Consider the following 12,856-nt stretch of genomic DNA (forward strand, 5'->3'; position numbering starts at 1 on the left):
TTCAAAAATAAGTGGCGGGATGAAAAATGAAATTATTGTCACAAGATGAAAAATTTATTCTTATCAGGCATGCGTTATCTAGCATGGCAACTCATTTATTTGATGTGCTAAATGTTCCAAAGCTAGTTTTTAAAAAAATAGATTCTACTCTGGCTACGTTCTTTTGGGGGGAAGGTGGTGGAAGTGAGAAATCGAAGAAGAAATGGTTAGCATGGAAGAAACTGAGTTTGCCTACTCTAGAAGGGGGTATTGGTGTGAGAAAGTTTTCAGATGTGTAGTGTGCGATGCACATGAAGTTTGCTTGGCGATTATTATCTGTAGATAATCTTTAGGTGAGCTTCTTGAAGGTAAGATATTCTAAAGGGAGACATATTATGTTTATTCGTTCAAAGATGTCAGATTCTAGGGTTTGGAAATCTATTGCGCAGGTTATGCCAGTGGTATTTGAGAATATGAAGGTGCGGGTAAGAGATGGATGTGCTTCCTTCTAGTTTGACAAATGGCTATCAACTGGTCCTCTTACAATAGACGAGTTGGGAGTCACTAGTTCTAACTTGTTAGTGCGTGATTGTTGGCTTGAGAATGAATGGGATGTTTAAAAATTGCAGGAGTTAGTGGGTCAGTCTAGGGCATAGGAGATTGTAGCAAAGGTGTTATATGGTCGTGTGGATGCTGACATGCTAATCTGGAAACTGACTAAGGGTGGAATGTTTTCTACAGCTTTGGCTTAGGAAATAATTAGAGTGAAATGTTCAAAAGTTGAGGGAATGGAGTGGATTTGGCGTGCATAACCTGTTGCAGAAAAGAATTTCTTTGTGTGTTTGGAAAACAAAGTTTAATTATATGCCTGTGGATGCATGAGTGTAGGGGTTGGGGATTTCTATGGCTTCGGGTTGTGACTGCTGCAAGCTGTGTAAGGTTGAAACGTTGAATCATGTCTTGTGTTCAAGGGAAGTGGCACAGGAAGTATGGAGAAAAGTGGCACACTCTTTGGGCATGAACTGTGTGGAGGTTGGAACATGGTGAGCTCGGTTTTGGCATTGGCTATGTTGTGCCAAGAGGTCTTCTCAGCGTGGGGTACTGATTGGCTTAGTCCCAAGCTTAATAACTTGGAGATTGTGGCAAAGGCGATGTAAGGCTCGAATGGAAGGCAAAAGGAAGTCGGTGGAAATGGTTTGGCAATCAGTGAAATACGGGTTATGTCAATTGTCTGGAATATAGCTAAAGTTGGCAAATTATCTTATGATGATCAACAACTGCTACATTCTCTTGAAGTACTGATTAAACAACCTTTTGTTAGACGTCCGCAACTGGTATCATGGAAGAAACCAAAGGAGGGATGGATGAAACTAAATCTAGATAGTTCTTGTCGTGGAAATCCAGGTTTGTGTGGTGGGGGAGGTGTTATTAGGAACCGTTTTGGTCGCTTCGAAGCAGCCTTTTCTACTAAATTTGGGTATGGGACTAATAATGAGGCCGAACTTAGGGCCCTCAGGTGTGGTTTGTTGCTTTGCAAGGATTTGGGTTTTCGGTTTGTTGAAATTGAATGTGATTCATAATTACTTATTAACTGGATTATTAATAAGAGATGCATGGTATGGTATTTGTGGGATTTTTGGGAAGAGTTGTTAAAAGCTCTTCAAGGTTTTACTACAGTTTCACATAAGTTTAAAGAAGGGAATAAAGTGGAACATTTTTTGCGAGGCAAGGGGAGGAGGGGATAAATTGTACATATGATGGCTCCGATGAGTTACCTTGCCAAGTGCTTAGTTTACTCCGCTTGGATTTTCTTGGTCTACCTAGTATTCGGTTTTAATGATAGTTCATAGTTATTTTATTTTGTTTTAAGAAATTGGCATGTTTAGCTTTATTTGTTTTGGTTATTTTATTTATTGCTTTTATTTGTTTATATTATTGTATAGGTTGGTTATTTTTTATTAAGTTGTTTTTTATGTCTGTGATGGTTTTTTATTGAATATGTGTAAGTCCCAAGTGTCTTGCTTGTTATCATGGTATTCCTCCGCCATAAGCGAGGACAATCAATAAAATTGAGATACTGTCATCTTCTCTAAAAAAAAAAAAAAGCAGCACTCATCATCCTTGTAAACTAATAATTAACTAGTAATAAGCCGTTCCATCCCTTTGTTTGATAGTATTAGTAACCAATAATAACCTATAAGCCTAAGCATCCTCCCCCCTCCCCCCATCCCCCACTCTCTCTCTCTCTCTCTACCCCTTTGATGTTTTCTTTTTGTCTGAAGTATGTACTGTACAAGACCATCCAACACTTCAAGAAGACTGCATCACAGAACAAGCAACGGCTTGAGCCCAATGCCTCAACTTGGTCTTAACTTGTTGAGGATCATCCCCTGCAAGCCATGAGAAAATGAAACCCTTGAAGAACAAAAGGCAGAAGAAGCAAAATTGGGGAAAAATTAAGCTCAGTCAATTGGAGTACTTTTAGTTTTGGGAGATGCTAGTGCTCCATCCAACTTTGAGTACTGCTAAGGGTGCCTACTAGTACAAATTGCATATTTTAATTTCTTTTTAATATTTTTTAAACATCTTTCAATATTTTTAAAAAATAAAAAAATATACTAATATATTAAAAATCACTTCTTTAACCATTTAACCATTAAGAAAAAAAGAAAAATACATGAACGGTCAAAATAAAAGTCACTTCTTTAACCATTTAACCATGAACGGTCAAAACGGCATCTACTAAAGGATGATAGTATGTGCACATACTATCATCCTTTAGTAGATGCCGTTTTGATTAGATTTTAGCTAAAAGAGGGTATAAGAGAATTTGGTAAATAATGTATTCATTGATTGAAAAAATTCTGTAAAATGATTCATTAATTAGTGCCAATACGTATATAGACTTCACCTGGACTGCAGATCTTCCATGAATCCGAGTCACTCCTTGGACTCTCGGAAGTCGACGATCTGCTAGCCACCGGTGATGATGGTTCACGGCTCCGTGGCGTTGAGACTGAACTCATTGACAGTTGTCGATTCACCGCAAAGTAGAGGTCGAGGGCAGGCAAAGTACTGCATAGTTTCTGACCATCTTCCTCGTTGAACCCAAACCCAAGCTCTATGCATCCTTTGAGCTCGTGCAAGTCCTCATCAGTGAGGTCATCATAATCATTAATACCATTCTTTTTTCGCTCTTGTCTAAGAAACTGGCGACGACGTCTTTCCCATTCTTTGTCGCGCGAGGTCTCGCACATGGAAAGTTGCTTCGACAAGCGCTTGTGGCTCTTCCAAGGTGTCGGCGTCAATGGCATGCACCGGAGCTCCTCCTCTTCTGACTCGCACAATGATGGGGACGATGAGGACGATGACATTCTTCGTAACCGTTGCTCAGGCTGCATGTTTCTTCTAATTCTTTTGTTGGTACGTACGTAATTAGGTTTAGTGTTGGGTGATGCGCGCTGCTGATTATTTTTTTTGTAGGCTATTGCAACGTACGACTACATCGATCAGGATGGAGCCGCCCTGCACGCTAGCCCGATCACAGTGTGAGGGGCGTGTTTCAATTGCGGAAGGGTTGGGTGCTCCGCCCAAAAGTTACCAATAACGTACGTTCAATTCAGATGAAATTGCATGCTTATGCGCGCATGGGACGTGACCAACCCAACCGGCTCGGCTAGGAGGTGGAGAAGGAGACTTTAATGGGGTTTGGATAGGAGCGGCTGTCACGCCCATCCATTTCTAGCTCTTAAATTTTCATCATTCATTTGAAACTGTTTGCAGCGATGCTTACATTAATTTTAGGGGTGATAGTTAATTTTTTTAGGGGATTTGTTCTGTTTGTTTGTAAGGTTTAGCTACAATCCAGTGAGACATTTCTAACAAGAATAATCCTACGTGTACCGTTGGTTTTCGTGGGCTAGTTCATTCCACTAAATTAATATACAATAAAGTTAATTATTAGATAATACTAAGCTGCGAATGGAGTGCATGCATGCTACTATCACATATCATAAAAAACTGATGTTTATATATGTTAGAACTTTAATGACATGCATCCTGTAATATGATCATGTGAATATATATCACGTGTCTATATATGCTTCGTTCGATACTAGCTAATATTCATTATATATACAACACATATAAATGCCGTATGTCTTATTTCTTGTATAGTTTGCTTGCCAATTAACACTAAATTACCCGCAACGGTCACGTATCCAGCTTGGATACGAGATTGTTAGTTAAGTTCTATGTATAATGTACGTAGTTACATGCATGTTGCATGATTAACCTATTTTTTTTCTAAATAAAGTACATTTTTGTTGTCCCAAAAAGGAAATGTTCTTTTTGATGTATGCCTAGCTAGAGTCCGGGCGATTTGAGTAGCATTAACGTTATGATCGGATCGTAGCAATTGCCACCTTTAATATTTGTTGGTGCTGAGATGAAGTTATAATGTAAATATCTTGTTTAAGAGAGAGTTCATGCATGGATTCCATGTGCATAATTACCCGTTTAGCTCCCTCGTGCCAAAGCAGCATACTATATATCATGCAAGGTAATGCTTAGGTGATATCGTAGAATCTAGTATCAGCTTTGACAATAGGTTTTCCCCTTCCGTCTATCCTTATTGTCCCAATAAATGGTATTCATGAATTGGTATATATGTCTTCCCTTTCTATGCAAAGCGGAGTTGAAGTTATGGATTTCAATCTACATATCATGTGCGCTGCCTTCTGTTTGTAGCACTAAAGGGAGAAGAAGACCAAATGCATTGCTAGGAAGTATGTGATATCCTATATGATAAAGATATATAATGGTAGGTGGTGTATGTGATCCCACTTTACTTGAGACGGAGAAATTCTTGCTCTTTATAATTAGGTTCCAATGAGGTTCCAATGAGGCTCTAATTATATCATTGACTAGTCCTTTTAGAATATATGTCACGTAGTTTGAATCTTCCATTGAAGCATTATAAAGTAATTTGAATACCAAAGACCAAATGTGTGTACAAATAAAAACGATGTCGCCGCAGTTTTTAGCTCTCTCCTCTCTTCGATCGGACTTTCCATGCATCGCCAGTAGTACTACTGATCTCTCCATGCTCTAAATTTTTTGTCTTGTGGAGAGAATGTTATATATTCGACATAAAGTAATAACCGGAGGATACAACATTAATGTATCACTTTTAATAAATTAATATATTTCTGCTTATTTTTCTTTCCTTAATTGATTTCTTTCTTTTGCCAGAAAACTTTACAATATTTAAAGATTTGGATAAGAAAACATGCCTGCCATGCGCGTGTTTTTCTATTCTGATCTTCGCCCAAAAAAGTACTTTGTTTTCAAAGATACGTAATAAGAAAACACGAAGAATTATCACAAACGGCCATCTGCGGACCAAGTTCTAAGGAGAGAAATGCTAAACATGGAATGTGATTTACTTGTAATAGAAATTGAAACTTCGCCACCAATCGATTATCTAAGATTCTTATAACCTGTACGTACAAATACGAATCACACTCCCTATCAATGGTTTTCAACTGCCTCTGATCATTGTTTTGGTCAACTCCTAAAATGGAAAACATGACAAATGAGTAAAAGAATGCCTTCCAGAATACAAAAAAAAAAAAAAAAAAAAAAAAAAAAAAAACAAAACATTTCATCGTCCCTTCTTCTTGTCTGGTTTGGTCCCTATAATCCAGGTGAGTTTGTAAGTGCTCGAGGCTCCATGGCTGATCAGAGATGGGTTTAGTCTAATCCCACCCCACCAGAGATGGGTTTAGTCTAACCCCACCCCACCTTACGTAGAACAAAGAAGAGTCGACAAGTGCGCGGTATTTGTTTCGGGCGTACAGGAAAACTTCTTTCTTCTTTCTCGATCAGCCAGCCTGGCCTCCCCGGTTTTCCTGTATGCCAAATGACGCGCACTCTGATCCTTCATTATTTCTCCATAGCCATGAGCCCCATTACCCATATTTCTCTATTTATCTTTTGGATATCCTTCATCTTGAATGCCCTCAATGCATGGAGCAACGATTTACAGCCACTGGTTCTGAGCACTGGGTCGGTTAATGGCGGCATAGACATATATGGGCGGAAATGGGGACCAGATGAAAAGTACCTTGATACAAAAGATTCCATTACTACTAAATCCACATACCAAGACCCATCACTTGTCTCTGATATTCCGTACATGACAGGCAGAATTTTCACTTCCGAGGCCTCGTATAAGTTCCCAGTAAAATCTGATAAGCGTTATTGGCTTAGGTTCCATTTTTATCCTTCCGGCGCCGACAACAACTTTAATCCGGCAGACTCCTATTTCTCAGTGGATGCAAATGGTCTCACACTTTTGAAGAATTTCAGTGTCTCAATTACATGTGAAGCCCTTTCACAAGCTTACCTTGTTAGAGAATATTCCCTGGCGCCATTGAATTCGGAGACTTTGACAGTCGTCTTTAAGCCTTCTGATAAGCATGCTGGGGCTTTTGCTTTTGTCAATGGCATCGAGGTGATTCCAATGCCAGACTTGTTTGACTCAGCAATATTGGTGGAGTCCTCCGACCAGTTGGACATAAAGAGCTTGACTTCACAGACAATGTATAGGTTGAATGTTGGTGGGCAGTATATTCCTCCAACCAATGACTCTGCTCTCACTCGTGATTGGTATGACGACTTGCCTTACGTAACGGGTGCTTCATTGGGAACCACCAATTATGCTAGCAAAAATGTTAAGATCCAGTACCAAGATATGCCTGAATATGTGGCTCCTGCTGAGGTTTACAGCTCATCAAGATCAATGGGCGTAAGTAAGAGTGTCACTCAGGCTTTCAACCTAACGTGGGAGTTCCAGGTTGATTCAAATTTCACATATCTTTTGAGGCTACATTTTTGTGACTATCATTATAGCAAACCCAATCAGCTGGTGTTCTCTATCTTCATCAACAATCAAACAGCAGAGCCCACAGCAGATGTGATTGGATGGACTGGGGGAAAAGCAGTGCCAACCTACAAAGATTACGTGACATATGTCAAGGATGGGTCGGGAGATCAAAAGCTTTTGCTGGCAATGCACCCCTCAGACGCTACAAAGCCAGAGTTCTTAGATGCATTACTTAATGGCGTGGAGATATTCAAGTTAAGTGACACGGCTGGAAACTTGGCAGGCTCCAACCCTCAGCCTTCACCTATGCTTATCAAGGCTGAGGAGGAGGCAAAGTCTTTTGAGAAACCAAAAGATAGCAATGTTAAGGTGCTTAGCGGAGCTGCTGGAGGAGCTACAGCCTTTGGCATTGTGGCTGCAATTTGTATCGCTTTCAACCAACGAAGGAAGCGAATCCCTGGAACAGAATCACAAACTTCTAGCTGGCTACCAATCTACGGAAACTCTCACACGACCGGCACCAAATCAAGCATCTCGGGGAAGAGTACGGCTAGCAGTCACCTTTCTGCAGCAGCTCAAAGTCTATGCCGAGACTTCTCATTGATAGAGATAAAACAAGCTACCAAGAGTTTTGATGAGTCTAATGTAATTGGGGTTGGAGGCTTTGGAAAGGTTTACAAGGGAGTTATTGATAAAGTGACCAAAGTGGCAATCAAGAGGTCAAACCCATCTTCTGAACAAGGAGTTAATGAGTTCTTGACAGAAATTGAGATGCTTTCTAAGCTGAGACACAAGCATTTGGTATCTCTGATTGGATTCTGTGAGGAAGATAATGAGATGTGTTTGGTTTATGACTACATGGCACGTGGGACTCTGAGGGAGCATATCATCAAGACCAAACAACCTCTCTCATGGAAGCAAAGGTTGGAGATTTGCATTGGAGCTGCAAGAGGACTTCACTACCTTCACACAGGTGCACGATACACCATCATTCATAGAGATGTCAAAACAACTAACATTCTTTTGGATGAGAATTGGGTTGCCAAGGTTTCAGACTTTGGGCTCTCCAAAACAGGTCCAAATATGAACAATGGCCATGTTAGTACAGTCGTAAAGGGTAGCTTTGGTTATCTGGATCCTGAATATTTCAGGAGGCAACAGTTGACAGAGAAATCCGATATCTACTCATTTGGGGTTGTCCTTTTTGAGGTCTTGTGTGCGAGACCTGCTCTCAATGCTAGCCTTCCAAGGGAACAAGTTAGTCTTGCAGATTGGGCCTTGCACTGCAAACGAAAAGGAACTCTCGAGGATATTATTGATCCTCATATAAAGCAAAAGATCAACCCAGAATGCTTGAAGAAGTTTGCGGATACTGCTGAAAAGTGTTTGGCAGATGCTGGATTCGAACGCCCCTCCATGGGTGATGTGTTGTGGAACCTTGAGTTTTCTCTCCAATTGCAGGAAAACAAGGAGGGTTCAAGCCATTCTACGGAAAAGGACACTTCTGATGAAATCCTAAGAAATCGTAACTTGGCAATGCATTATAGTAATCTAGGCATTGGAAGTGAGCATGGATCAGTAAGTGACGAATCCACGGAAACCAACGCTATCTTCTCACAGATTGCCAATCCCAAAGGGCGATGAGATGAGACGGATATTCTTGATCATTAATGTTGCACCACCAAGAAGAAGGACGGCTTAAATGAAAACAGGAATCGTGGAATCCAAGCAGATGAAGCCAGCTTTTGACTTACTTCAGATGATTTTGATTTTGTGCTGTGTACTATGTGTTGCCTTTGTTTAATGTGTTGCCTTGGGTATTAAACCCTGGATAGATCTACGAATGCCTATTGCAACTTGGAACTCTACCCGAATAGTGTAACACCCAGGTCCATCACCCAGCTATTTTCTAAAATTTTTGGGTTTATATGGATGAAAAGCCCACTTAAGATTAATGAGTATTTTTGAAATGGACTACAGGCTCAAATTTTATTTTTAATGGATGTCAAATATATTTTTATTGGGCTTGCTAAAGGTTAGAATCATTAAATATTTTTGGATTAGCTGAAATCTTTTTATGGGTCAAGAAAAGTTAGTGAGACAAGTTAGGTTATTTTAGAGGTTGAATCGGGAGTCCAAAACTCGGGGAAAAAGTCCAATCAATGCTCAAAACCCAATCCCATGAAGCCAGGAACCAGTTTCCATGTCAAGCACGTTCCATGTTTCATGCCATGCATGTCTCTTAGGCATGATTACCCTCCTTTTAGTTCTCATCTAGGGCTTTTCCAATCAACTCTATAAATATACATATTTCTCTCCTGCAAAAGAAGTTGCCGCAACCTAATTTTTCAGTGAATCACCTCCTTCAAGTAACTACCATTTTCTTCCACTCAAAAACCAGCGTGTGACAGCCCCACCGCCCAGCCCTTTGGCATATCGTGAACCCCAGTCCAGTTGTTGCCTCCACAAGGTTGTTACTCCACACCTTGGTCACGTAAACACACCCAACCTCCATCACGCAGCATAGCTTAAACCTCCGCCCAGACCACCTAGCGCTGCCAAGTTCCCTCTCTCTCTCTCTCGCTCATCACTCTCTCTTTCTCTCTCGTGCTCGGTTGCTCAGCTCGATGGCATCTTCGCCGCACCACCCTCAGCCAGCTTCCGCTGCATCTCTCTGCTTCATGCCTAATGTCAACTTCGATGGAGTGCTCAGCCGCACGAAGCCTTTGGTTTTGGTTTCTTGCTTGGATAGGTAAAACCACACAACATTGCTAGCTGAAGCTTTTTGTTGCTTTGAATCATTTAGGTCCTCCTTTTTCGGAATACACATTCATATATTCGGTATTTACAAGTTTGCCATTAAAGCCCATGGGCTTAACTCGTGTTGGGCTTATTTTTGGTTAAGGCTTAGTTTATTTCAAAAGCTTGTTAATGTTTGAAGGTGTTTTGGGCTTAACTTTTAAGCTAGATTTGTTTTTATCATCAGCTTAGTTTTATATTGAACATTGATGAATTTAAAAAGCGATGATATTTTAGGATTAAGAGAATTTTTAGGTTTTTGAGGAATTAAAATAGGTGTTTCAGGTGTAAATACAAGGTGACTGTTCAATCGGAGATTTACTTAAACTACATGATTTTTGTCATTAGGTGACGATTGATATTGCCTTAGCGCTGTTGTAACGCCCTGGTTCTGCACGGGTCGGAGAGTTACTTCCTAACACTTAAACTCACATTTCAACAATATAAAAATAGACTCTAAATTCCCAATATCATATAGAAAATTCGATTAAATCTAATTTCCTCAATATAACCAATTTTTCAAAATGCCAAGTTATCATAACACAATAAAATACACTTAAATCATCTCACCCAATGCCTCATTATCATGATCTGCAGCTGAGCCATCATAATATATGAAAAATATTGTGGAGATAAGGGGTTTGTTATCAACAACGCAGTAAGCAGAGAGCATATACTAGCATGTAAACATGAGCATTTATAAAGTTCGGTATGTAGAACAAAATATTTACTTCCAAAATGCAGAAACAACATATTTGTTTTAAGAATGCATAACCAAAACTTGGTACAAAATATCAGAGCGAAATTTTTAGAAAAACAAACTTGTTCCCAAAAAGAAAATCCTTTGGCATATCCAAACTGAAACATTATATTTATATCATCTCATGGCATCACATCGGGACAAATACTATGTTTAACCCTCGTGGTAGGGTTATAAACCACCATTATACCCGTGGCTGAGCCATATACCATGTTTCACCCCCGTGGTAGGGTTATAAACCACCATTATACCCGTGGTTGTGTCGTATACCATGTTTCACCCTCATGGTAGGGTTATAAACTACCATTATACCTGTGGTTGGCCCTTAACAGAAACAGAAACAGAACGAAACATCATCGGAATCAGATCACATTTATATACAGAATCAGAACTTCAAGTCAAGGTTTTCAGATGACACATTATATCAAAACAAAATACTGAATAACTTCAGATCATTTCACATATTCGAAATGAACAAAATCCAAAACATCTTCATTTATTCATAACAAAAACTTTTAGATTTTCATATTCGCTCTTTTTGCATAGTTCAGAAACAGAATGCACAAAATTAGCTCATGTCTACACCAGTCATGATAGAAAATAATTTCTCTTATATTGAATTTATGCATATGCAGAATAAACATATGAGGTCGTTTTCAGATTTCTTTTAAAAAACAAGCATGCATATTTTTAAAGTCAACCTCATTTAATTTCTTTTATGCAAAACTAGTATATGAACCCCGCTTACCTAAACTTCTTAGCTTATCAGAATTTCTCCACAGCAGTGCTGAGCGAAAATCAATCTCACAGCAGTGCTGAGCGAAAATCAATCGTCACCTATAAAATTTTTTCATGAAACTCCCATAAATTTCAATCGAATTACTTCAATTCTTAAACTTGAAATATTAAGTAACCTATTTTTCTATAAATCTAAATTCCTCGAAACCCTAAAATATCATCAAATCTCAAATACATCGATTTTCAATCAATTTTTCCCGACCAAAACATAAAACTCATTCTATAGAGCTTAAGACTAACAGTAATTTAAAAACCTTAACTATTTTCTATCAAACCACTTTTCAGACTAACTTTAAAAAATAGCCCGAGTACACTTAAAAAAAAAAAAACCCAATAATTTTCTACAAAAAGACTGGCTCAACGTAAAAGAAAATTAGACAATCCACTGAAATATAACTTTTTAAAAGAAAATCCTCATGCTTTGATTTAAAAATCAGAGGGTAAGATTGTACTTTCGTCAAAAAAATTTTGTTAACATTACAGCAAAAACAACTCCTTCCCATTTTGAAACAAAAACGAATTGCAAGGAGTGGTAAGACTGAGGCTTACAGAGAGGGAAGGACGAGGCACGACGGAGCTGGGTCTGGGCAGCGGTTGAGGGGGTTAGTGTAGCAACCCGTCGCTGAGTGAAAGAGAGAGACCAAGTGATGAGAGGGAGAGAGTCCGAAAGTGGTGAGAGAGATCGGGGAGGAGACCGTGGGCACAGCGTGACCTTACCGAGCGAGAGCGGTGGCTTGGGGTGGCGCAAGGTGCCAGGCGGCACTTTCTGTGCTGTGTGGTGACGACGGGGTGGGCTTAGTGACGTGGCTCATGGTGGGAAACAATTCCCCTATTTAGGTGGTATAAAACAGAGGTGGCTTTCATGAGTTCACTGCTGGGTCAAGGTGGTGGCGTATGGTAGCGTTGTGGAGGAGGATGCAGCGGCTTGACCTCCTTAGGAAGCTGTAGTTTCCGTGTGATGGTTGAGTAAACCGTGAGGGTGCAGGCTGGTTGCGTGGTGAAACAGTGGGGCTTTGGCTTTGGTGATGGTCACTAAACGTAGAGGAGCAAGGTGGTTCTCGTGGCTGGCTGTTGAGGGACGTAGATGAGGTGGACGGTGGTGCAGGTTGGCTTTTGGCCGTGCGTGGGTGCTGCGCGCCGTTGTTGATGGTTGAGGTTTCACGTGGAGATGGAGGCTGGGCAGTGGGCTATCACACGGCCGTGATCTTGAGTGGATGAAAACCGGGCTGTGGTGGATGTTTTTGGGTCACGGAAATGGAGTACAACACGATGGGGGGTTGTGCTGTGGCTAGCGGCAACAACAATTATGGCAGTTTCTCCATGTAGTAGAGGAAAACAAGCATGTATATATAAATCAAAGAATAAAAACCTAGCAACGAGAGAAAGAGAGACGTACGTGCATGGACTATGGGAGTGGAAATCGTGCGTGGTGGGGGTTAAAAAAAAAAAACTAACGTTGGTTCATACAGTTTGGGTTTTGAGGTGATCGGGTAGGGCACATTTCAAGTATTTGGGTCATGACCTGGTTAATGCGAAAATAATAAATAGATTTTTCCTGAGTTTTGGGTCTCGAATTAAGCTCTAAAATACTCTTACTCTTCCCACAAAATTTTCAGCCCAATACAAAGATT

The 12,856-nt window shown here is 40.1% G+C and overlaps 2 protein-coding genes across 2 annotated transcripts; one reads left to right on the forward strand and one right to left on the reverse strand.

The window, feature by feature from the left end:
• Positions 1–2,079: 2,079 nt before the first annotated feature.
• On the reverse strand, positions 2,080–3,711 carry LOC121262235. Its single transcript, XM_041164629.1, has 2 exons — positions 2,891–3,711; positions 2,080–2,369 (listed from the first exon to the last, which is right to left on the reverse strand). The coding sequence occupies exons 1-2, from the start codon at positions 3,378–3,380 to the stop codon at positions 2,290–2,292; spliced, it is 570 nt and encodes a 189-aa protein (XP_041020563.1). The 5' UTR covers positions 3,381–3,711; the 3' UTR covers positions 2,080–2,289.
• A 1,722-nt stretch (positions 3,712–5,433) lies between these two features.
• On the forward strand, positions 5,434–8,524 carry LOC121262234 (receptor-like protein kinase ANXUR2). Its single transcript, XM_041164628.1, has one exon. It carries the CDS (start codon positions 5,903–5,905, stop codon positions 8,510–8,512), a length of 2,610 nt encoding a protein of 869 aa, XP_041020562.1. The 5' UTR covers positions 5,434–5,902; the 3' UTR covers positions 8,513–8,524.
• The last annotated feature ends 4,332 nt before the right edge of the window (positions 8,525–12,856 follow it).

Source organism: Juglans microcarpa x Juglans regia, chromosome 4S, assembly GCF_004785595.1.
Source record: "Juglans microcarpa x Juglans regia isolate MS1-56 chromosome 4S, Jm3101_v1.0, whole genome shotgun sequence".
Classification (NCBI taxonomy): domain Eukaryota; kingdom Viridiplantae; phylum Streptophyta; class Magnoliopsida; order Fagales; family Juglandaceae; genus Juglans; species Juglans microcarpa x Juglans regia.